We start from the raw sequence: 24,099 nt of genomic DNA, 5'->3' as shown, positions 1-24,099 counted from the left end.
TAGAAAAAGATGGAATCCTCCTTAACTCATTTTATGAGGCCAACGTCATACGATAGCAAAGCCTGGCAGAGACCACAAAAAAGAGAATTTTAGACCAATATCCCTGAAGAACACTGATGCGAAAATCCTCAATAAAATACTGTCAAACCGAATCCATCAAAAGGCTTATCCTCCATGATCAAGTTGGCTTCATCCCTGGGATGCAAGGCTGTTTCAACATATACAAATCAATAAATGTAATCCATCACGTAAACAGAAACAATGACAAAAACCACATGATTATCTCAATAGATGCAGAAAAGGCCTTTGACAAAATTCAACACCCCTTCATGCTAAAAACTCTCAATAAACTACGTACTGATGAAACATATCTCAAAATAATAAAAGCTATTTATGACAGACTCACAGCCAATATCATACTGAATGGGCAAAACCTGGAAGCATTCCCTTTGAAAACTGGCACAAGACATGGATGCCCTTCTTTCACTACTCGTATTCAACATAGTGTTGCACGTTCTTGCCAGGGCAATCAGGCAAGAGAAAGAAATAAGGGTATTCAATTAGGAAATGAGGAAGTCAAATTGTCCCTGTTTGCAGATGACATGATTGTATATTTAGAATACTCCATGGCCTCAGCCCAAAATCTCCTTAAGTTGATAAGCAACTTCAGAAAAGTCTCAGGATACATAATCAATGTGCAAAAATCACAAGCATTCTTATGCACCAATAACAAACAAACAGAGAGCCAAATCAGGAGTGAACTCCAATTCACAACTGCTACAAAGAGAATAAAATACCTAGGAATCCAACTTACAAGGGATGTGAAGGACCTCTTCAAGGAGAACTACAAACCACTGCTCAATGAAATAAAAGAGGACACAAACGAATGGAAGAATATTCCATGCTCATGGATAGCAAGAATCAGTATCATGAAAATGGCCATGCTGCCCTAAGTAATTTACAGATCCAATGCCATCCCCATCCAGCTACCGATGACTTTCTTCACAGAATTGGAAAAAAACTACTTTAAAGTTCATATGAAACCAAAACAGAGCCCGCATTGCCAAGACAATCCTAAGCAAGAAGAACCAAGCTGGAGGCATCACGCTACCTGACTTCAAACTATACTAGAAGGCTACAGTAACCAAAACAGCATGGTACTGGTACCAAAACAGATGTATAGACCAATGGAACAGAACTGAGGCCTCAGAAATAACACCACACATCTACAACCATCTGATCTTTGACAAACCTGACAGAAACAATAAATGGGGAAAGGATTCCCTGTATAATATGTGGTGCTGGGAAAACTGGCTAGCCATATGTAGAAAGCTGAAAACTGGATCCCTTCCTTACACCTTATACAAACATTAATTCAAGATGGATTAAAGACTTAAATGTTAGACCTAAAACCATAAAAACCCTAGAAGAAAACCTAGACAATACCATTCAGGACATAGGCATGGGCAAGACCTTCATGACTAAAACACCAAAAGCAATGGCAACAAAATCCAAAATAGACAAATGGGATCTAATTAAACTAAAGAGCTTCTGCACAGCAAAAGAAACTACCATCACAGTTAACAGGCAACCTACAGAATGGGAGAAAATTTTTGTAATCTACCCATTTGACAAAGGGCTAATATCCAGAATCTGCAAACAACTCAAGGAAATTTACAAGAAAAAAACAAAACATCAAAAAGTGGGCAAAGGATATGAACAGACACTTCTCAAAACAAGACCTCTATGCAGTCAACAGACACATAAAAAAATGCTCATCATCACTGGTCATCAGAGAAATGCAAATCAAAACCACAATGAGATACCATCTCACACCAGTTAGAATGGCAATCTATTAAAGAGTCAGGAAACCACAGATGCTGGAGAGGATGTGGAGAAATAGGAATGCTTTTACACTGTTGGTGGGAGTGTAAATTAGTTCAAACATTGTGGAAGAGAGTGTGGCAATTCCTCAAGGATCTAGAACTAGAATTACCATCTGACCATTACTGGGTATATACCCAAGGGATTATAAATCATGCTACTATAAAGACACATGCATACTTATGTTTATTATGGCAGTATTCACAATAGAAAAGACTTGGAACCAACCCAAACATCCATCAATAATAGACTGGATAAAGAAAATGTGGCACATATATACCATGGAATACTATGCAGCCATAAAAAATGATGAGTTCATGTCCTTTGCAGGGACATGGATGAAGCTGGAAACCATCATTCTCAGCAAACTATCACAAGGACAGAAAACTAAACACTGCATGTTCTCACTCATAGGTGGGAATTGAACAATAAGATCACTTGGACACAGGGCAGGGAACATCACACACTGGGGCCTGTCGAGGGGTGCGGGACTTGGGGAGGGATAGCATTAGGAGAAATACCTAATGTAAATGATGAGTTGATGGGTGCAGCAAACCAACATGGCACATGTATACCTATGTAACAAACCTGCAGGTTGTGCACATGTACCCTACAACTTAAAGTATAATAATAAAAATTAAATAAATAAATAAATAAAGATACAGATAGAACATGCAGGCTTGCTATGAGTTTGTCACCATTATGAAATGAGGTGATATAGATAGTTCTTCTAATGTTACATTGTCTTTTTTGCTTTTCCTTTACAGAATTCTCCCTCAGGAGTGATATATTCTTTGGGCAATAGTTGAGAAATGTAAAGAGAGGTCATTAAAAGAAAATTATCATCACTCTTGTAATGCCATTACAAATTATCCCAATATCCCCCAAACCAGATAAAACACTGTGTTTCTAATTCTAAGATTCACCCTTAATAAAAATATGTATAAGGTGCAGAGTGATTTTTAAAAAGTCAATGATGCATGTATGGTACAGTAATTAAAGGTGTTGTCTTAATATTTTAATGGCATGGATTTTTTTTATTGCTTTGTGAAGTCTTTGGATTCCTTATCTAGAATTATACTTTGAAATATATAAAAATATAATTTGCTTTGCAGAAATTGACAAGCTGCTCCTAAAATTCATATACAAATATAAGGGACCCCAAAGAGCCAATACAATCTTGGAAAATATCAGTGAAGTTTGAAGTTTATCAATGAAGTTTGAATTTTCCAAATTTCAAAACTTACTACAAAGCTATAGTAATCAAAACGGTGTGGTAGTGGCATAAGAATTGCCATAAAGACCAATAGAATTAAAGGTCCAGAAGAAATAATTTTTTATGAGTTTCTGTCAAGGGTACCAAGACAATTCAATGGAGAAAGATTAGTCTTTTCTAACAAACGGTGCTGAGACAACTGGATTTCCACATGCAAAAGAGTAAAGTAGGGTTCCTTTTTCACACCATACACAAAAAATAAATCTATATTGAGCACAGACCTAAATGTAAGTGATAAAACTCTTAGAAGAAAACCTAGGAGTAAAATCTTTGTGACCATGGGTTAGACAATGATTTCACAGATATGACACTGGAAGCAAAAGTGATAAAACAGATGATTCATAGTTGAGTTTCATTGAAGTTAAAAACTTTTTGCCTCAACATATACTATCAAGAAATCAGAAGACAGCCCACAGAATAGAAGAGAATATTTGCAAATCATAGATCTAATAAGTAACTGGTATCCAGAACACACAATGTTTACAACTCAATAATACAAAGACAACCTGATTTTTTAAGTGGGCAAAAGATATGAAGTGACATTTCTCCAAATAAGATATACAAATGGTCAATGAGCACACTATAACATCCTCAACATCATTCAGCATTAGGAAAATGCAAATTAAAACCAGAATGAGATACCACCACTTCACACTAGGATGGCTATAATAAAAAACATGGACGGTAACAAATGTTGGTGAAGATGTGGAGAAATTGGAACCCTCATATATTGCTGATGGGAAAGTAAAACTGTATAGCCACTTTGGGAAACAACAGGGATATCCCTCAGACAGTTAAACATACAGTTATCATATGACCCAGCAATTCTATTCATAGGTATATACTCAAGAGAATTAAGAACATACACTTCCATAAAAAATTGTACACAAATACTCATAGGAGAATTGTTCAAAATATTCCTAATAGCAAAGAGTGGAAACAACCCAAATGACCATCAATTGATTAATGGATAAACAAGATGTCTATACAAGGAAATATTATTCAGCCATGGAAAGGAATGAAGTACTGACACGTTACAACATGGGTGAACCTTGAAATCATTATGCTAGGTATAAGAATACACACACAAGGGACCAATATTTTATGATTCCATTTGTATGAAATGTTCAAAACAGATAAATCAGTGGAGATGAAAGTAGATTGATTAGTGGTTGACAGAGACAAGAAAGGGCCTCAAGAAGGGAGTGCTGGAAAGTAACTGCCAATAAGTTTATTTTTGGAGTGATGAGAATATTTTAAATCTAGATAGTGGTGATGGATGCTGAACTCTGTGAATATATAGCTGACCCTTGAACAATGCACGGGTTAGGGGTGCTGATCCTTTGTGCAGTCAATAATCTGCTTATAACTTTTGGCTTCCCCAAAACTTAACTACTAATATACTAATAGCCTACTCTTGATGGGAAGCCTTACTGATAACAGTCAATTAACACATATTTTGTATGCTATACATATTATATATTGTATTTTTTTTTTTTTTTTTGAGATGGAATCTCACTCTGTCACCCAGGCTGGAGTGCAGTGGCATGATCTCTCTCCACCTCCTGTGTACAAGCGAGTCTCCTGCCTCAGCCTCCCGAGTAGCTGGGATTACAGGCATGCACCACCACAAAAGCAAATTTAGTAGAGAGGGGGTTTCACTATGTTGGCCAGGCTAGTCTCGAACTCCTGACCTCAAGTCTTCTTCCCACCTCGGTCTCCCAAAGTGCTGGGATTACAGGCATGAGCCATGATGCCTGGCCAATTTTTGGATTTTTAGTAGAGACAGGGTGTCACCATATTGGCTAGGCTGGCCTCAAACTCCTGACCTTATGATCCACCCGCCTCAGCCTTCCAAAGTGCTGGGATTACAGGCACGATATATACTGTATTCTTATGATGAAGTAAGGTAGACAAAAGAAAATGTTATTAAGAAAATCATAACAAAGAAAAATATATTTACTATTCATTAAGTGGAAGTGAATCATTATGAAGGTCTTCATCCTTATCATCTTCACATTGAGTAGGCTGAAGAGGAAGGGAAAGAGGAGTGGCTGATCTTGCTGTCTTAGGGGTAGCAGAGACAGAAGAGGTGGAAGAGGTGAAATGGGAGGCAGAAGAGGCAGGTAACCTCAGTGTGAGATTTTACTTTTTCATTTCTGTAAAAGTTTTTCTATATGGTACCAATCCTTCCACCATTTGCTTTAGTTTTCATGCCCATATCATAGAAGGGTCCCCGTCATAATGAAGTCAAAAGCAGTCTTGAATAATCAGAACTCTTCTGCCAGGTTGCCTAATGTTAATTTGTTTTCTGGCACTGCTTCTTCATCTTCCTCATTGTCTGTCACTGGTTCAGAAGCACTTATCTCCATCAAGCGATCTTCTGTTAATTCCTCTGCTGTGGTATTGGTATCTGTTAGCTCTTGAATTTCTCCAAGACCCAAACCTTGAAACCCTTCATTTATCACCCTTTTTGTTTTTTTCCACATCCACAATTTCATTCATGATTTCCCTGATTGGCTCTGTCATAAATCCTGTGAATTCATGCACAATATCTAGGCACAGTTTTCTGTAGCAGGAACTTACTGTTATGGGCTTTGAAGGTTTTTACGGCTTTTTCCATAACAAAGGTGGCATCCTCAATGGTGTAATCCTTCCAGACTCTCATAGTGTTCTCTTTATCAAGGTTTTCTTCCATAGCATGGACAGCACTTTCCATAGAGTACCATGTGAAAAGAGTCTTAAAAGTCCTTATGGCCCCCTGATCTAGAAACTGGATTCGAGGTGTTGTATTTTGGGTCAAGTAGACCACTTTGATGTCTTTGGTGTTGAATTCACAGCATTCTAAGTGGCCAGGGGGCATTTTCCAATACCAAAAGATCTTTAAAAGGCAATCCCTTACTAGCAAGGTACTTCCTGACTTCAGGGACAAAGCATTGAGGGAAGCTATCCAGAAAAAGGGTTCTCATTGTCCAGGCCTTCTAGTACAAACAAAAGACCAGCAACTGGGCTTTATTTTTTTTCCTTCAGTGCTGAGGGGTTAAAAGGTTTATAGATAAGGGCAGTCTTGATCATAAACCCAACTGCATTTGCACAAAAGACGAGAGTTAGCCCATCTCTTCTTGCCTTTAATCCTGGGGCCCACTTCTCTTCCTTACTAATAATTGTCCTTTGTGGCATTTTTCCCCCAAGAATAGAACACGTTCATCTGCATTAAAAAACTTATTCAGGCAGATATCCTTTCTCTTCAAGAAGAGTCTGCGAATTCGTCAGCTGCCTCTTCATCAGCAGAAGCTGCTTCTCCTGTTATCTTGACATTTTTAAAGCCAAACCTCTTTCTAAAATTATCAAACCATCTTTTGCTGGCATTAAATACTCCACCTTTAGATCTTACACCTTCCTTTTGCTTTAAGTTTTCATATAACGACTTCACTTTTATTTGAATCATATTAGAATCTATAGGTATGCTTTCCTTATAGCAATCCTGTACCCATATAAAAGGTGCATTTTCAAGACGAGATAATAAAGGTATTTTGCAAAAAGTGCAAAGTTTTTACACATGCTGGAATAGCTGCAGTGGCAGCTTCACAAATTTACTTTTTTTTTTTTTTTAAATTGTCCTTATGCTGAATCCATTTATCTTGAAATAGCGGGCAACCACAGCTGCAGACCTCAATCTACAATACATATCAAGAAATTCAACAATTTCTTGTAATGTCATAACATTTCTGTTTCTTGGGAGTACTTCCAGCGTTGCTAGTGACACTTCATATGGCCCCCCTGGTGTTATCCAATGTTTGCAGTATTGCACTAAATACAATAAAAATATGCGAGAACCACAAGAGATCACTTTTTACTGCAATATGCAATTTATTGGAGTAATTGTTGATGTGGAGATGATAAGTGGCACACAGCATTTTAAATGGACACTCACAACACCTGAGCTCACCACAATGGCAACAGGAGGTGGATACAAAATTTTTATAGCAGTAGAGTATGTATTACAGTTCATTTCATACGGTTGTGATTTAATACTTCATCTTTACATTTGTTTACATTTCTCTCGACTTCAAATGGTCATGTATGCTTTATGTGTGCATACAATTTGATAAATTTTAACTTTTTATAATAGTTGTGTATATTTTATGGTACTAAATAATAGACTAGTATCACACATATTTTATGCATTCAGGATATATCCTTTTTTTCTTAATTTTTCAATATTTCTAGGCTCTATGGTTCATCTATGAGTTATTTCAAATTGTTGAAAATATCCAAATAATTTGCCAGTAAATTTATTTTTTAGAAATCCACATGAGTGGGCTGACACACCATTCACATGCTATTCAAGGGTCACCTGTATTAAAAACTCTTAAAATGTACATTTTAAAGGATTAATTTTATGACGTATATAATATATCTCAATAAAGCTGTTGCTAAAAAATAAACTCATAAAAGAAAACACAGTAGTAAATCTTCATGACCTAATGTTAGGCAACAGTTTGTTAGATTAATACAGCAAAAAAATACACAACAAAAGAGAAAATAGATAAATTGAGCTACATCAAAATAAAATATATAGAATTACAAAAGAAAGAAATGTTGAAATACAGTCATCAAAATATTTTTAAACACAAATTTGTGATATGGTAATATATGTGCTTCTTTATTAATTCATTAAATAACAAAATCTACCAGTGGATCTAGTAAGTACCTAATTTTATCTAAAGGCTTTATTTTTATTTTGAACTTACTGCGCACTTGGCCCAAAACCATTTAGTCCCTCCTAGAAAAGATAGAGGTATCTCCGCTTTATCCATTAATAGCTGATTAGGATCTCTTATTCAGAAATATGCAATGAGGATCTCAGAAATCAACAGAATCCTCTACTTCAGTAGTTCTTAATCATTTGGGGATGTGCATTTTCCTTTGAAAATATATTGAGAATCCGGAAAAATGCAAAACTTTCAATATTTTACATACAAGTTTAGTAGATCCATTGACTCCATTAACTTTATTCATAGAATCAAGTTTAACAATCCCTGTTTCATTAAATGACATTATTGGACTCAATCTGCTAATCCTTTAATATGACAGCTAAGGACTGCTACCTTGGAGAGCAAAATGAAAGCCTTCATGGAATATCTGAACGGCCAAAGAGAAAATTCTAGGATTTACTGACAGACTGAATGTTCACTCAAAAACCACTGTAAGCCAACATTGTAAGGCATAGTTCTCCTTTTAAAAATCTCATGTGCAAGTAAAGAAAGAGATTTTTATTTTTTTAAAGTGGCAATTTTTTAACAGCACAGCAGCCTAAGGCAACAAGGCCAGTTAGGGCTAAAAAGAGGCTGACAAAAAAGTGTAAAGGAAAACATGGGTAACAAGATGTCCATAGGGGGCTTTGAAAACCTCCAACAGAGTTCTAGGGATCTAGAACGCCGTAGACATGTACAGGGCTGTGTGCATGCCCAGAAACATCTGAGAAGGCGCTAATCTCTCCCTTCTGGCTAATCTTGAGCTCTGCACAAGCAGTAAAGAAAGGCCAAGGCAGAGTTTTAAACTGAAGGAGCTTTGAAGCTGTGTCACAATACATGAGCATCTTAGCAAAGAGTGGTAGAACTATTGATTCAAGGCATTTGATAAAATCACTGTGCAATCACTAATTGAGCACTAGACTGAGAATAGACCTCAATGGCTTTGTAAGACAAAGAATACAGGCTTATAATAATCAGTCAAAGAAAGTCACTAAACAAGCACCAACAAAAACAAAACCTGGTGGGAGGGGCTCAAATTTCCAGAGTAATCACATTAAATGTTTTAAAATGTCTAGTTTTATAAAATACAAAACATGCAAAAAGGCAAGAAAATATGGCCCATATATAGGAAAAAAATATATCAATAGAAACTGTACTTGAAGAAGACAAGATGTTCCATTTACTAGACAAAGACTAAACCAGCTATTTTAAATGTGTTTTAAATATGACATCTCCTATGTCAAAGAACTATAGGAAACCATGTCTAAAGAATTAAAGGAAACTCTGAGAATTTTTCAACAAATAGAGAATATTAATAAAGTGATAGAGGTGATAAAAAGAGAATCAAATTGAAATTCTGGATTTGAAAAGCACGATAACAGAATGAAAAAGTCACTACAGAGGCTCAATAGCAGATTTGAACTGACACAAAGAATCAACAAACTGGAAGATGGATCAATTAATACTTCTAGTCTGGGGAACAAAAAGACAAAAGGGTGAAGAAAACTGAACAGAACCTCAAAGACTTGTGGGACATCAGATGTACCAACATATACATAATGGATGTCCCAGGAGGCAAGGATAAATGGAAAGAAAGAATATTTGAAGAAATAATGGACAACATCTTACCAAATTTGATGAAAAAAATTAATCTATACATCTAAGAGTTCAAATAACCCCTAGCAGGATAAATACAAAGATATTTACATCATAGTCAAACTGACAAAGTGAAAGACAAATAAAGAATCTTGAAAGCAGCAAGAGAAAAATTATTATTTCATGTACAGGAGATCTTCAATATGACAACAACAACTAATTTTTTTAAAATCAGAAACCATGGGCACTAGAAGTCATTGTGATGACATATACAAAATACTTAAAGCAAAAACTACCAAACAAACAAAACTATTTATAAATAACCAAATGGGATTTATCTGTGAAATGCAAAGTAACCAATCATATTAACAGTTAAAACAAGAAAAAGCCCATGATCATATCAATTGATGTAGAAAAAGCATTTGACACACTTCAACATACATTTATGAATTTTTTTTTAAAAAGGTCTCAACAAACTAGAAATAGAATGTAACTTCCACAACCTGATATAAAGAATCCACAAAACCTACAGCTAACATTAAACTTAAGGGTGAAAGATTGAAGGCTTTTTGTCTAAAATCAGTAATAAAGATAATATATCTACTCTCACTACTTCTAGTCTATGTTGTGCTGACAATTCTAGACAGTGAAATAAGAAAAAAAAATCATTAAGGATATACAGATTGGAAAGGAAGAAGGAAAACTCTCTTTATTTAGAAACAATATGATCTTATGTGAAGAAATACCTATGGAATCTACAAAAAAACTTTCTAGTACTAAAAATTAGTTTAACAAGACCACAGAATGCAAGGGCAACACACAAATTTCAATATTTACTAGCAATAAACCATTGGTAACTGAAATTTTAAAATACAGTTCTGGCTATTATCTGAATGTTTTGTGTCCCCTTCCCCCAAGTTCATATGTTGAAAACCTAATCATCAATGTGATGGTATTAGATGGGGCTTTTGGGAGATGATAAGATTATAAGGGCAGAGTCTTCTTGACTGGAATTGTGCTCTTATAAAAGAGGACCCAGAGGACACTGCCTTGCCCCCTTTTGCTTCATCATATGAGGTTACATCAAGAAGGCCCTCACCAGATGACAGCAAATCTGCTGGCACCTTGATCTTGAACTTCCCAGGCTCCAGAATTGTGAGAACTAAATTTCTGTTGTTTACAGGCCACTCAGTTTATGGTATTTTGTTATAGCAGCCCAAATAAACTAAGTCTCATTGATAGTTACTGCAAAGAAAATGAAATACTTAGTTATAAGCTTAACAAAACATGTAGAGGACCTGTACACTGAAAACTATAAAACACAATGAAAAAAAATGATATACTGTATTTGTGGACTAGAAGACTTAACAGAATAAAGATATTAACAATCTTGACAAAGAAAAAGTGGAAGGAATGGAATTGCGCTACCTAATTTCAACAGTTACTATATAGCTACAGCCATCAAGACAGAGTGATATGATGCAGAGATGGACATATAGATTAATGTAACAGAACAGAGAATTCAGACATAGACTCACAAAAATATCCCCAACTGATTTTTTCTTTTGCATTAAAAAAATAAGTCTTACTAATATATAATTCACATACAATAAAATGTACCCTTTTAAGTTGTATAATTCAGTGGTTTTTAGTATATTTGAATATATGTGCAGCCATTACTACTGTCTAATGCCAGAGCATTTCTCATTTAAAAATGAAGCCCCATACCCCCTATTCCCTTCTCCCACTAGCCCCTAACAGCCACTAGTCTACTTTCTATTTTTATGGATTTGTCTATTCTGACCATTTCATAGAAATTGAATCATAGAATACAGCCTCTTGTGACTGACTGGCTAGTTTCACTTAGCATAACATTTTCGAGGTTCATCCATGTTGTAGCATGTATCAGTACTTCTTTCCTCTTTAATGACAGATTATATTTCATTGTATAAAATTTTGTTCATCCATTTATTTGTTGATGGACTTTTGGGTTATTTGCATTCTTCAGTCATTATAAAAATGCTGTTATGAACATTTGTATACAAGTTTTTGAGTGGAGATATGTTTTCATTTCTCTTGGGTATATACCTAGGAGTGGATTATTTGCTAGGTCATGTGGTAGCTCTATGTTTAACAATTTGAGTAGCTACCATATTGCTTTCCAAAGTGGCTATACCATTTTACACACACACGAGCAGTGTATGAGGGGACCAATTTATGTATATCCTCACAAAGAGTTGTTATTACCTGTCTTATAATAGTCATCCTAGTGGGTATGAGGTGGTATCACATTGAGGTTTTGATTTGAATTTTCTTAATGACTAATGATGTTGAGAATATTTTCAGGGGCTTATTGGCCATTTATATATCTTCTTTGAAGAAAAGTCTATTCAAATGATTTTCCCATTTTTACATTGGTTTGTCTTTTCATTGTTGAGTTGTAATTTTTTTACATAAATTACCCAGTCTCAGATATTTATTTATAGCAATGCAAGAACAGCCTAATATAGCAAGCGTCACTCAGATCTACTTTCTTTACAAGAGTTCTGGGAGCGGCTCCTTCGGGACGCTGATGGGACTCTTTCTAGGGATGACTTGTAAAAGGAGGGTTGGTAGGATGAACTACAGCCCCCCTGCAGCTGCAGCTGGTCTTGAGGCTGTAGCTGATATTCATACCCCTGCTCCTCTGCTGTGCATTCTGGATTCTCCTTACCATCGACGAGTCCCTGTGAAGGTTTAGGTGACTTTCCTAGTGGGGTGACTCAGACTCTCAAAACGGAGGCATTCTGGTTCCTGTTTGCCATATCTTCTTAGGCTGTAGCTGCTGAACTTGTCCATTTGCCATCAAAATTGTGCAAGGTGGTACTAACAGATGTCCAAGCTGATAATCTGGGTATCAAAAATATGCCTCCTGCCTCCATTGTGTAACAATAGCTGGACTGCCTCTTTTAGAGTCAATCACCCCAACCAGGATCCTTTCCTTGCCTGCTGGTCCTTGGCCTGAAGGGCCCAAAGTGCCTGGATGATGAGTTAGCTTAAAGTTCATTGAAGACTCTTGCTGTGTTCCCTGGTGGAAATGTTTCCCCTTTGGGAACCAAGACCTTTGACCCTGTGGGCTACATTTGTGAGAATGAAAACAGAAATTTTTTAAGTGGGTCACTGGGACTGATAGCAAGTGGGGACACTGCTGCTCCCACACCATGGATTCCTCTCCCAGGTATTCTGTTGGGGATACAGCACTATATAATGGTGATTGTTGTGGAGGGTAGTGCTTTTTTTTTTATTATTTAAAATTTTAAGTTCTGGTATACATGTGCAGAATGTGCAGGTTTGTTACATAGGTAAACATGTGCCATGGTGGTTTGCTGTACCCATCAACCCGTCATCTAGGTTTTAAGCCCCACATGCATTAGGTATTTGTCCTAATGCTCTCCCTCCCCTTGCCCCTCAGCCCCTGATAGACCCTGGTATGTGATGTTCCCCTCCCTGTGTCCATGTGTTCTCATTGTTCGACTTCCACTTATGAGTGAGAACATGTGATGTTTAGTTTTCTGTTCCTGTGCTAGTTTGCTGAGAATGATGGCTTCTGGTTTCATTCATGTCCCTGCAAAGGACGTGATCTCATTCTTTTATATGGCTGCATAGTATTCCATGGTGTATATGTGCCATATTTTCTTTACCCAGTCTATCATTGATGGGCATTTGTGTTGGTCCCAAGTCTTTGCTATTGTAAATAATGCTGCAGTAAACATACATGTGCATGTGTCTTTACAGTAGAATGATTTATAATCCTTTGGGTATGTACCCAGTAATGGGATTGCTGCATCAAATGGTATTTCTGGTTCTAGATCCTTGAGGAATCACCACATTGTCTTCCACAGTGGTTGAACTAATTTACACTCCAACCAACAGTGTAAAAGCATTCCAAGGATAGTGCTTTATCCTCACAGGGTATCACTTCCAAGCTGGCACTTTAGCCAAGCTTTCAATAGGCTGTTCCATTGCTTATGAGGCCACTAGCTTGGGTGGTGTGCCATATGATGGGTTCAGTGGATTCCATGGTCATGTGACCACTGTTGTGTGTCCTTTGCTGTAAAGTAGGTCCCTTAGTCTGCTGCAGTGATACATGGAATGTCACATTGGTGGATTAAATATAGCATAAGCCTTTGGATGGTCATGTTGGATGAGACTCTGCAGGTAGGAAAGGCAAACGCATACACAGAATACCTGCCTGTTCCTGTGAAAATGAATGGCTGCCCCTTTCATTATGGAAAGGGTTCAATATGGTCAGCTTGCCACCGAGTGGCTGGTTGGTATCAAGGGATATTGTTGTACTGAGTTTCAGCAATGGTTTTTATTGGTGTCATGGTGATTATTTGTCTATGACAGTAGCTTGGGCCCATGGATAGCTTCCTTCTTTGCTTCTGTGTCTCCTCTGTTTATGAATCCATTGTGCCAGGACTAGGGTGGCTGATGAGAAAGCTGGCTGACATCAATGGGTTGAGTCATTCCACTCAGTTATTTAATGCCTCTTCAATGGTAGATGCTCTTGGGATCTGTGGAGGAAAAGGATGGAAGCAAAATTGGCAGAAAGAGAAAGTGGGCTGCAGTGTAGTCAAAACCAGTCCTCAGCCAACCCTATGGGGAATTCTAAAGCTGGGATGATGCTTCAGAGATGTTCCCTGAGGAGGTGAGGGGGTCAGGTCTTTTGTTTCTTTGTTTTTTTGTTTTTCGTTTTTTGTTTTCTTTTTGAGATGTAGTCTTGCTCTGTGGCCCAGGCTGGAGTGCAGTGGAGCAATCTTGGCTCACTGCAACCTCTGTCTCCTGTGTTCAAGCGATTCTCCTGCCTCAGCCTCCCGAGCACCTGGGATTATAGGTGTGAGCCACCATACCCAGCTAATTTTTTGTATTTTTTAGTAGAGATGGGGTTTCACCATGTTGCCAAGGCTGGTCTTGAACTCTTGGCCTCAAGTGATCCCCAGCTTTGGCCTCCCAAAGTGCTGGGATTCCAGGCATGAGCCACCACGGATCAGGTCTTAACAGTCCCACATTGACTAGTTATTTGTTGCAAGCTGTCCCTAGAAGGTGGCAGGACCTTGAATAAAGCAGCTTCCTTTAGCAAGTCACTGAAGAAGGCTGTCAGCATACAAGCTTCCCAAAAGCTGGGGGAATAAATCCTTCAGTCTTTTCTTCCCCTATGTATGTATGTATGTATGTATGTATTTATTATACTCAAAGTTCTAGGGTACATGTGCACAATGCACAGGTTTGGTACATAGGTATACATGTGTCATGTTGGTTTGCTGTACCCATTGACTCATCATTTACCTTAGATATTTCTCCTAATGCTATCCCTCCCCCAACATGAACAGACACTTCTTAAAAGAAGACCTCTATGCAGTCAACAGACACATGAAAAAATGCTCATCATCACTGGTCATCAGAGAAATGCAAATCAAAACCACAATAAGATACTATCTCACGACAGTTAAAATGGCAATAATTAAAAAGTCAGGAAACAATAGATGCTGGAGAGGATGTGGAGAAATAGGAACACTTTTACACTGTTGGTGGGAGTGTAAATTAATTCAACCATTGTGGAAGACAGTGTGGCAATTCCTCAAGGATCTAGAACTAGAATTACCATTTGACCCAGCAATCCTGTTACTGGGTACCAAAGGATTATAAATCATGCTACTATAAAGACACATGCACACATAAGTTTATTATGGCACTATTCACAATAGCAAAGACTTGGTACCAACCCAAATGTCCATCAATGATAGACTGGATAAAGAAAATGTGGCACATATACACCATGGAATACTATGCAGCCATAAAAACAGATGAGCTCATGTCCTTTGCAGGGACATGGATGAAGCTGGAAACCATCATTCTCAGCAAACTATCACAAGGACAGAAAAATGGCTTTTGTTGCCATTGCTTTTGGTGTTTTAGTCATGAAGTCCTTGCCCATGCCTATGTCCTGAATGGTATTGTCTAGGTTTTCTTCTATGATTTTTGTGGTTTTAGGTCTAACATTTAAGTCTTTAATCCATCTTGAATTAATGTTTGTATAAGGTGTAAGGAAGGGATACAGTTTCAGCTTTCTACATATGGCTAGCCAGTTTTCCCAGCACCATTTATTAAATAGGGAATCCTTTCCCCATTTATTGTTTCTGTCAGGTTTGTCAAAGATCAGATGGTTGTAGATGTGTGGTGTTATTTCTGAGGCCTCAGTTCTGTTCCATTGGTCTATACATCTGTTTTGGTACCAGTACCATGCTGTTTTGGTTACTGTGGCCTTCTAGTATAGTTTGAAGTCAGGTAGCGTGATGCCTCCAGCTTGGTTCTTTTTGCTTAGGATTGTCTTGGCAATGTGGGCTTTTTTTTGGTTCCATATGAACTTTAAAGTAGGTTTTTCCAATTCTGTGAAGAAAGTCATTGGTAGCTGGATAGGGATGGCACTGAATCTATAAATTACTTTGGGCAGTGTGGCCATTTTCATGATATTGATTCTTCCTATCCATGAGTATGGAATATTCTTCCATTTGTTTGTGTCCTCTTTTATTTCATTGAGCAGTGGTTTGTAGTTCTCCTTGAAGAGGTCCTTCACATCCCTTGTATGTTGGATTCCTAGGTATTTTGTTCTCTTTGCAGCAATTGTGAATGGGAGTTCACTCCTGATTTGGCTCTCTGTTTCTCTGTTATTGGTATATAGGAATTCTTGTGATTTTTGCATATTGATTTTGAATCCTGAGACTTTTCTGAAGTTGTTTATCAGCTTAAGGAGATTTTGGGATGAGACGATGGGGTATTCTAAATATACAATCATGTCATCTGCAAACAGGGACAATTTGACTTCCTCATATCCTAATTGAATACCCTTTATTTCTTTCTCCTGCCTGATTGCCCTGGCCAGAACTTCCAACACTATGTTCAATAGGAGTGGTGAAAGAGGGCATCCTTGTCTTGTGCCAGTTTTCAAAGGGAATGCTTCCAGTTTGTGCCCATTCAATAGATATTGGCTGTGGGTTTGTCATAAATAGCTCTTATTATTTTGAGATACGTTCCATCAGTACCTAGTTTATTGAGGGTTTTTACCATGAAGGGGTGTTGAATTTTGTCGAAGGCCTTTTCTGCATCTATTGAGATAATCATGTGGTTTTTGTCATTGTTTCTGTTTACGTGATGCATTGCATTTATTGATTTGTATATGTTAAACCAGCCTTGCATCCCAGGGATGAAGCCAACTTGATCGTGGTGGGTAAGCTTTTTGATGTTCTCCTGGATTCGGTTTGACAGTATTTTATTGAGGACTTTCGCATTGATGTTCATCAGGGATATTGGTCTAAAATTCTCTTTTTTTGTGGTATCTCTGCCAGGCTTTGGTATCAGTATGATGTTGGCTTCATAAAATGAGTTAGGGAGGATTCCATCTTTTTCTATTGATTGGAAGAGTTTCAGAAGGAATGGTACCAGCTCCTTTTTATATCTCTGGTAGAATACAGGTGTGAATCCGTCTGATCCCGGAGTTTTTTTGGTTGGTAGGCTATTAATTATTGCCTCAATTTCAGAGCCTGTTATTGGTCTATTCAGAGATTCAACTTCTTCCTGGTTTAGTCTTGGGAAGGTGTATGTGTCCAGGAATTTATCCATTTCTTCTAGATTATCTAGTTTATTTGCATAGAGGTGTATATAGCACTCTCTAATAGTAATTTGCATTTCTGTGGGATCAGTGGTGATATCCCCTTTATCATTTTTTATTGTGTCTATTTAATTCTTCTCTCTTTTCTTCTTTATTAGTCTTGCTAGTGGTCTATCGATTTTGTTGATCTTTTCAAAAAACCAGCTCCTGGATTCATTGATTTTTTTGAAGGGTTTTTTTGTGTCTCTATCTCTTTCAGTTCTGCTCTGATCTTAGTTATTTCTTGCCTTCTGCTAGTTTTTGAATTTGTTTGCTCTTGCTTCTCTAGTGCTTTTAATTGTGATGTTAGAGTGTCGATTTTAGATCTTTCCTGCTTTCTCTTGTGGGCATTTGATGCTATAAATTTCCCTCTACACACTGCTTTAAATGTGCACCAGAGATTCTGGTACATTGTGTCTTTGTTCTCATTGGTTTCAAAGAACAACTTTATTTCTGCCTTCATTTGGTTATTTACCCAGTAGTCATTCAGGAGCAAGTTGTTCAGTTTTCATGTAGTTGTGCGGTTTTGAGTGACTTTTGTAATCCTGAGTTCTAATTTGATTGCACTGTGGTCTGAGAGACAGTTTGTTGTGATTTCTGTTCTTTTACATTTGCTGAGGAGTGTTTTACTTCCAATTATGTGATCAATTTTAGAATAAGTGCAATGTGGTGCTGAGGAGAATGCATATTCTGTTGATCTGGGGTGAATAATTCTGTAGATTTCTATTAAGTCTGCTTGTTGCAGAGCTGAGTTCAGGTCCTGGATGTCCTTGTTAACTATCTCGGTGATCTGTGTAATATTGACAGTGGGGTGTTAAAGTCTCCCATTATTATTGTGTGGGAGTCTAAGCCTCTTTGTAGGTCTCTAAGGACTTGCTTTATGAATCTGGGTGCTCCTGTATTGAGTGCATATATATTTAGGATAGCTAGCTCTTCTTGTTGAATTGATCCCTTTACCATTATATAATGGCCTTCTTTGTGTCTTTTGATCTTTGTTGATTTAAAGTCTGTTTTATCAGAGACTAGGATTGCAACCCCTGCATTTTTTTGCTTTCTGTTTGCTTCGTAGATGTTCCTCCATCCCTTTATTTTGAGCCTATGTGCATCTTTGCACGTGAGATGGGTCTCATGAATACAGCACACTCATGGATCTTGACTCTTTATCGAATTTGCCAGTCTGTGTCTTTTAATTGGGGCATTTAGCCTATTTACTTTTAAGGTTAATATTGTTTTGTGTGAATTTGATCCTGTCATTATGATGTTCACTTGTTATTTTGATGCAGTTTCTTTATAGCATCGATGGTCTTTACAATTTGGCATGTTTTTGCAGTGGCTGGTACCAGTTGTTTCTGTCCATGTTTAGTGCTTCCTTCAGGAGCTCTTGTAAGGCAGGCCTAGTGGTGATAAAATCTCTCAGCATTTGCTTGTCTGTAAAGGATTTTATTTCTCCTTCACTTATGAAACTTAGTTTAGCTGGATATGAAATTCTGGGTTGAAAATTCTCTTCTTTAAGAAAGTTGAATATTGGCCCCCACTGTCTTCTGCCTTCTAGCGTTTCTGCCAAGAAATCCACTGTTAGTCTGATGGGCTTCCCTTTGTGGGTAACTCAACCTTTCTCTCTGGCTGCCCTTAAGACTTTTTCCTTCATTTCAACCTTGGTGAATCTGACAATTATGTGTCTAGGGGTTGCTCTTCTCAAGGAGTATCTTTGCGGTGTTCTCTGTATTTCCTGAATTTGAATGTTGGCCTTCCTTTCTAGGCTGGGGAAGTTCTCCTGGATAATATCCTGAAGAGTGTTTTAAAACTTGGTTCCACTCTCCCCATCATTTTCAGGTACACCAATCAAACATAGATTTGGTCTTTTCACATAGTCCCACATTTCTTGGAGGCTTTGTTAGTTTCTTTTTACTCTTTTTTCTCTAATCTAGACATCTCACTTTGTTTCATTAATTTGATCCTCAATCTGTGATACCCTTTCCTCCACTTGATCCAATCGGCCATTGAAGCTTGTGCGTGCATCACAAAGTTTTCGTGCTGTGGATTTCAGCTCCACCAGGTCATTTAAGTTCTTCTCTATACTGTTTATTCTAGTTAGCCATTCGTTTAATCTTTTTTCCAGGTTTTTAGCTTCCTTGCAATGGGATCAAACATCCTCCTTTAGCTCAGAGAAGTTTGTTATTACCGACCTTCTGAACCCTACTTCTGTGAACTTGTCAAAGTCATTCTCCATCCAGCTTTGTTCTATTGTTGGTGAGGAGATGCAATCCTTTGGTGGAGAAGAGGCACTCTGATTTTTAGAATTTTCAGCTTTTCTGCTCTGGTTTCTCCCCATCTTTGTGGTTTTATCTACCTTTGGTCTTTGATGTTGGTGACCTACAGATGGGGTTTTGGTATAGATGACCCTTTTGTTGATGTTGATGCTATTCCTATCTGTTTGTTAGTTTTGCTTCTAACAGTCAGGTCCCTCAGCTACAGGTCTGTTGGAGTTTGCTGGAGGTCCACTCCAGACCCTGTTTACCTGTGTGTCACCAGTGGAGTCTACAGAACTGCAAATATTGCAGAATCGTAAATATTGCTGCCTGATCCTTCCTCTGGAAGCTTCATCCCAGAGGGGCAGCCGCCTATATGAGGTGTCTGTCGGCCCCTACTGGAAGGTGTCTCTCAATTAGGCTACATGAGGGTCAGGGGCCCACTTGAGGAGGCAGCCTGTCCGTTCTCAGAACTCAAACGCTGTGCTGGGAGAAACACTGCTCTCTTCAGAGCTATCAGACAGGGACATTTAAGTCTGCAGAAGTTGTCTGCTGCCTTTTGTTCAGTTATGCCCTGCCCACAGAGGTGGAGTCTAGAGGCAGTGGGCCTCATTGAGCTATGGCGGGCTCCACCCAGTTTGAGTTTCCCAGTCACTTTGTTTACCTACTCAAGCCTCATTGATGGCAGACGCCCCTTCCCCAGCCAGGCTGCTGCCTTGCAGATTGATCTCAGACTGCTGCGCCAGCAGTGAGCAAGGCTCCGTGAGCATGGGACCTGCCAAGCCAGGTACAGGAGAGAACCTTCTTGTCTGCCAGTTGCTAAGACCTTGGGAAAAGTGCAGTATTTGGGCAGGATTGCCCTGTTTTTCCAAGCAGTCCTTCAGGGTTTCCCTTAGCTAGGAAAGGGAAATCCCCCAACCCCTTGTGCTTCCCAGGTGAAGTGACGCCCTGCTCTGCTTCAGCTCACCCTCCATGGGCTGCACCCCCTGTCCAACCAGTCCCAAGAGATGAACCAGGTACCTCAGTTGGAAATGCGGAAATCATCCGTCTTCTGTGTCAATTACGCTGGGAGCTGCAGACCAGAACTATTCCTATTTGGCCAACTTGGAATGCCCCACCATAATTATTCTTTATATATTGTGATACAAGTCTCTTATCAAGTAAGTATATGATATTAAATTATTTTCTCACATTGTATGAGTTGTCTTTTCATTTTCTTTATGCTGTCCTTTTATGTAAAAATGTTTTTAATTTTGATTAAGTCAAATTTACCTATTTTCTTTTGTCACTTGGTTTTTGGTGTCATATCTAAGAAATTGTTTTATCCAAGGTCAAAAAGATTTACTCCTATGCTTTCCTATTAGAGTTTTATAGTTCTTATCTGCTAAGTATAGGTCTATGATCCATTCTGAGTTGAGTTTTGTACGTTTTATAATGTAGGTGTTTACTCTTTTGAATGTGGATGTCTAGTAGTCCAGCATGCCCAACTGATGTTCAGCAAAGGGGCAAAAGCAGTTCAATGGAGAAATGAGAGTTGTTCCAACAAATAGTGTCAAAGTAATTGTTCACTCATATTTTAAAAGAGAACCTCAACATAAACCTCTTCCCTTATGGAAAAATTAACTCAAAATGGATCATAGAATTAAAGGCATATCTTACGACTATAAAAGTTGTGGAGGAAAACATAGGAGAACATCTTCATGACCTTGGGTTAGCTGAAGAGTTCCTGGACATGACACAAAAAGCACAATCTATAAAAAAATTGATAGTTTTATAAACATGATAATTTTGACTTTCTCAAAAGTAAAAGTTTGCTCCAGTAAAGACATCATTAAGAAAATGAAAAGACAAGATACAGACTGAAAGAAAATACTTGCAAGTCATATATCTAACAAAGGGATTGTATCTAGAATATATATATATATTCTATATTATATTACGTATATATAATAAAAATGGGCAAAGGATCTGAAAAACACTTCATCGTAGAAGATATACAGATGGTAAATACGCATGTGAAAAGATGCTCAACATCATTAGCCATTTGGGAAATGCAAACTATAACCATAATGAGATCCCACTACATACTTGTTAGAATGACTAAACTTTAAAAACCTGACAAGCACTAAAGAAGATATAGAACAATTAGTGATAATGGAAAACAGCATAGCCACTCTGGAAAACAGTTCGGCATTTTATTATCAACACACCCTTAACACACGATCCAGCAATACCACTCTTAGATATTTAAGTTAGAAAAAATAAATGTATGTTTAGACAAAAACCTGTACATGAATGGTCATAACAGCTTTACTCATAATTGCTAAAAAACTGGAAATAACCCAAATGTTCTTCGGTGGGTAAACAAACAAACCATCGTGCATCCATATAAAAGAAAACTACTCAGCAATGTGATTGAATGGGCTATTGATACATACGAAAATACAGATGAATCTCAAAGGTGTTATGCTGAGTAAAATGAACCAGTCTTAAAAGGTTACCTACTGTATGATTCCATTTATATGACATTTTGGAAAAGGTAAACTATAGGGACAGAAAACAGAGCAGCAGTTGTCAGAGGTTAGAGGTTGGGAGAGTTTTATTACAAAGAGGTAACAATAGGGAACTTTGAAGGGTGATAGAACTGTTGTGTATCCTGATTGTAGTAGTGGTTACATCAGTCGATGCAGCTCTTAAAACTTCTAGAAATGTACACTGATGTGTGTGTGTGTGTTGATTATAATGATTGTTACATGGGTATATATACCTGTCAAAACTCATCAAACACTTTAAATGGTTGAATTTTATTCTGTGTAAATCATGCCTCAATAAAGTTGATTTTTCTTTTTTTATAAAAGAGCCTCCCACCACAATCCCACACCTTAAAAATAACTACTATTGACAGTTTAGTGTGTACTTGTCTAGAACATGTAAGCATGTTAATATAAAAGATTTTTCAGTTGTATAAATAGAATCGTTGTACATAATATATGTTGTGCTCTATATTGCTTTATTCACTTAGAGGGCTTGGACAGATGCATATAGATACATATATATAATGTTTATGGATCTACCATATTTTAGTAGTTGTATTTATACTATTTTGTAGATATAACACCATTTATTTAACCAGTTCTACTGTTGATTATTTAGATTGCTGCCAGTTGTTTTGCTACTATTATCTGTGCTACAGTAAACAACCATGTACATACATGTTTTTGTAAGTATATTGATAAGATATATTTCTAAGAGTAGGGTTACTGGGTGACAGGGTATGTATAATTTGAATTTATATAGCTCTTGACTTATTGCCCTCTATAGAAGCAACTAGAAAGTTTAGAATGAGAAGTGAGTACATCGTGCAGTTTCCCATCCCAAATCCTTGAACTTCGTTATCTTTCATAGGATCATGCTGATATCGAGTGGAAGTTTGCAAGGACAAAGCTCTGGATGAGTTACTTTGATGAAGGTGGCACCTTGCCACCTCCTTTCAACATCATCCCCAGCCCCAAGTCATTTCTATACCTTGGTAACTGGTTCAACAACACCTTCTGCCCCAAAAGAGACCCTGATGGTAGACGGAGAAGGCGCAACTTGAGAAGCTTCACAGTAAGACTTTTAATTTTAAAAAAATAATTTTAAAAAATTGAGATGGAGTCTCACTCTGTCACCCAGGCTGGAGTGCAGTGGCATGGTCTCAGGTCACTGCCAACCTCTGCTGCCTGGGTTCAAGCAATTCTCGTGCCTCAGCTTCCCCAGTAGCTGGGATTACAGGCGTCCACCACCACACCTGGCTAATTTGTTGTTGTTGTTGTTATTTGTTTGTTTGAGATGGAGTCTCACTCTGTCATCCAGGCTGGAGTGCAGTGGCACCATGTCGGCTCACTGCAAATTCCACCTCCCGGGTTCAAGCGATTCTCCTGCCTCAGCCTCCCAAGTAGCTGGGATTACAGACGAGCACCACCATGCCGGGCAAATTTTTGTATTTTTAGTAGAGACAGGGTTTCACTATGTTGGCCAGGCTGGTCTTGAACTCCTGACCTCGTGATCCTCCCGCCTTGGCCTCCCAAAGTGCTGGGATTACAGGCATTAGCCACTGCACCTGACCAAAATTATGAATCTTATTAAACAAAACTGTTTCCTCCTGTCCCTCCTTTGTGACACTCACTGTTTTAAGCATCATAAAATCATTCCAACATATATTTGCTTTGGGGGTTTGTCAGGCAGGAGCTCCCGTATCATTCTCCAGTCCTAATATTTAAAAATATATTCAGATGTTTGGGTGGGTAGGGTGCTGGGACTGCTCATGTAACATCTCTATTTTCAATTATAGGAACGCAATGCTGACAGCCTGATACAAAATCAACATTATCAGGTAAAGCTTCCTCACAGGGATGAAGCACAATAGTTGTTGGTTGGTTCTGTGGAGGAGAAGCAAACTTCACTCTGGCTATGTCTGGACATGATCCCATTTGACTGGGATAGGAGGCTTGGAAAGGCTGTAATTTATCAAGGACTGACGTACCTTCTCCAAGTGGAATCACCTGCTTTATAATCCTGTTCATGGCCCTTATGCATTGCCTCGGCTTGATCAGCAACAACTATGACTTAGAAAGCTGTCTTCATTGAAATTACATAAAATAGAATATG

The 24,099-nt window shown here is 38.0% G+C and overlaps 1 protein-coding gene across 1 annotated transcript in view; it reads left to right on the top strand.

The window, feature by feature from the left end:
- The window catches only part of TRPC5 (transient receptor potential cation channel subfamily C member 5), a 326,188-nt gene that overhangs the window by 288,472 nt on the left and 13,617 nt on the right, over positions 1-24,099 (top strand). The window contains exons 8-9 of the mRNA XM_050776763.1: positions 22,855-23,058; positions 23,783-23,824. Of these exons, the coding sequence (XP_050632720.1) occupies positions 22,855-23,058; positions 23,783-23,824 (246 nt within the window). The remainder of the gene's footprint in view (positions 1-22,854; positions 23,059-23,782; positions 23,825-24,099) is intronic.

Source organism: Macaca thibetana, chromosome X (assembly GCF_024542745.1).
Source record: "Macaca thibetana thibetana isolate TM-01 chromosome X, ASM2454274v1, whole genome shotgun sequence".
NCBI lineage: Eukaryota > Metazoa > Chordata > Mammalia > Primates > Cercopithecidae > Macaca > Macaca thibetana.
The sequence above is the reverse complement of the archived record's forward strand: the minus strand, read 5'-3'. Positions and strand labels throughout refer to the sequence as shown.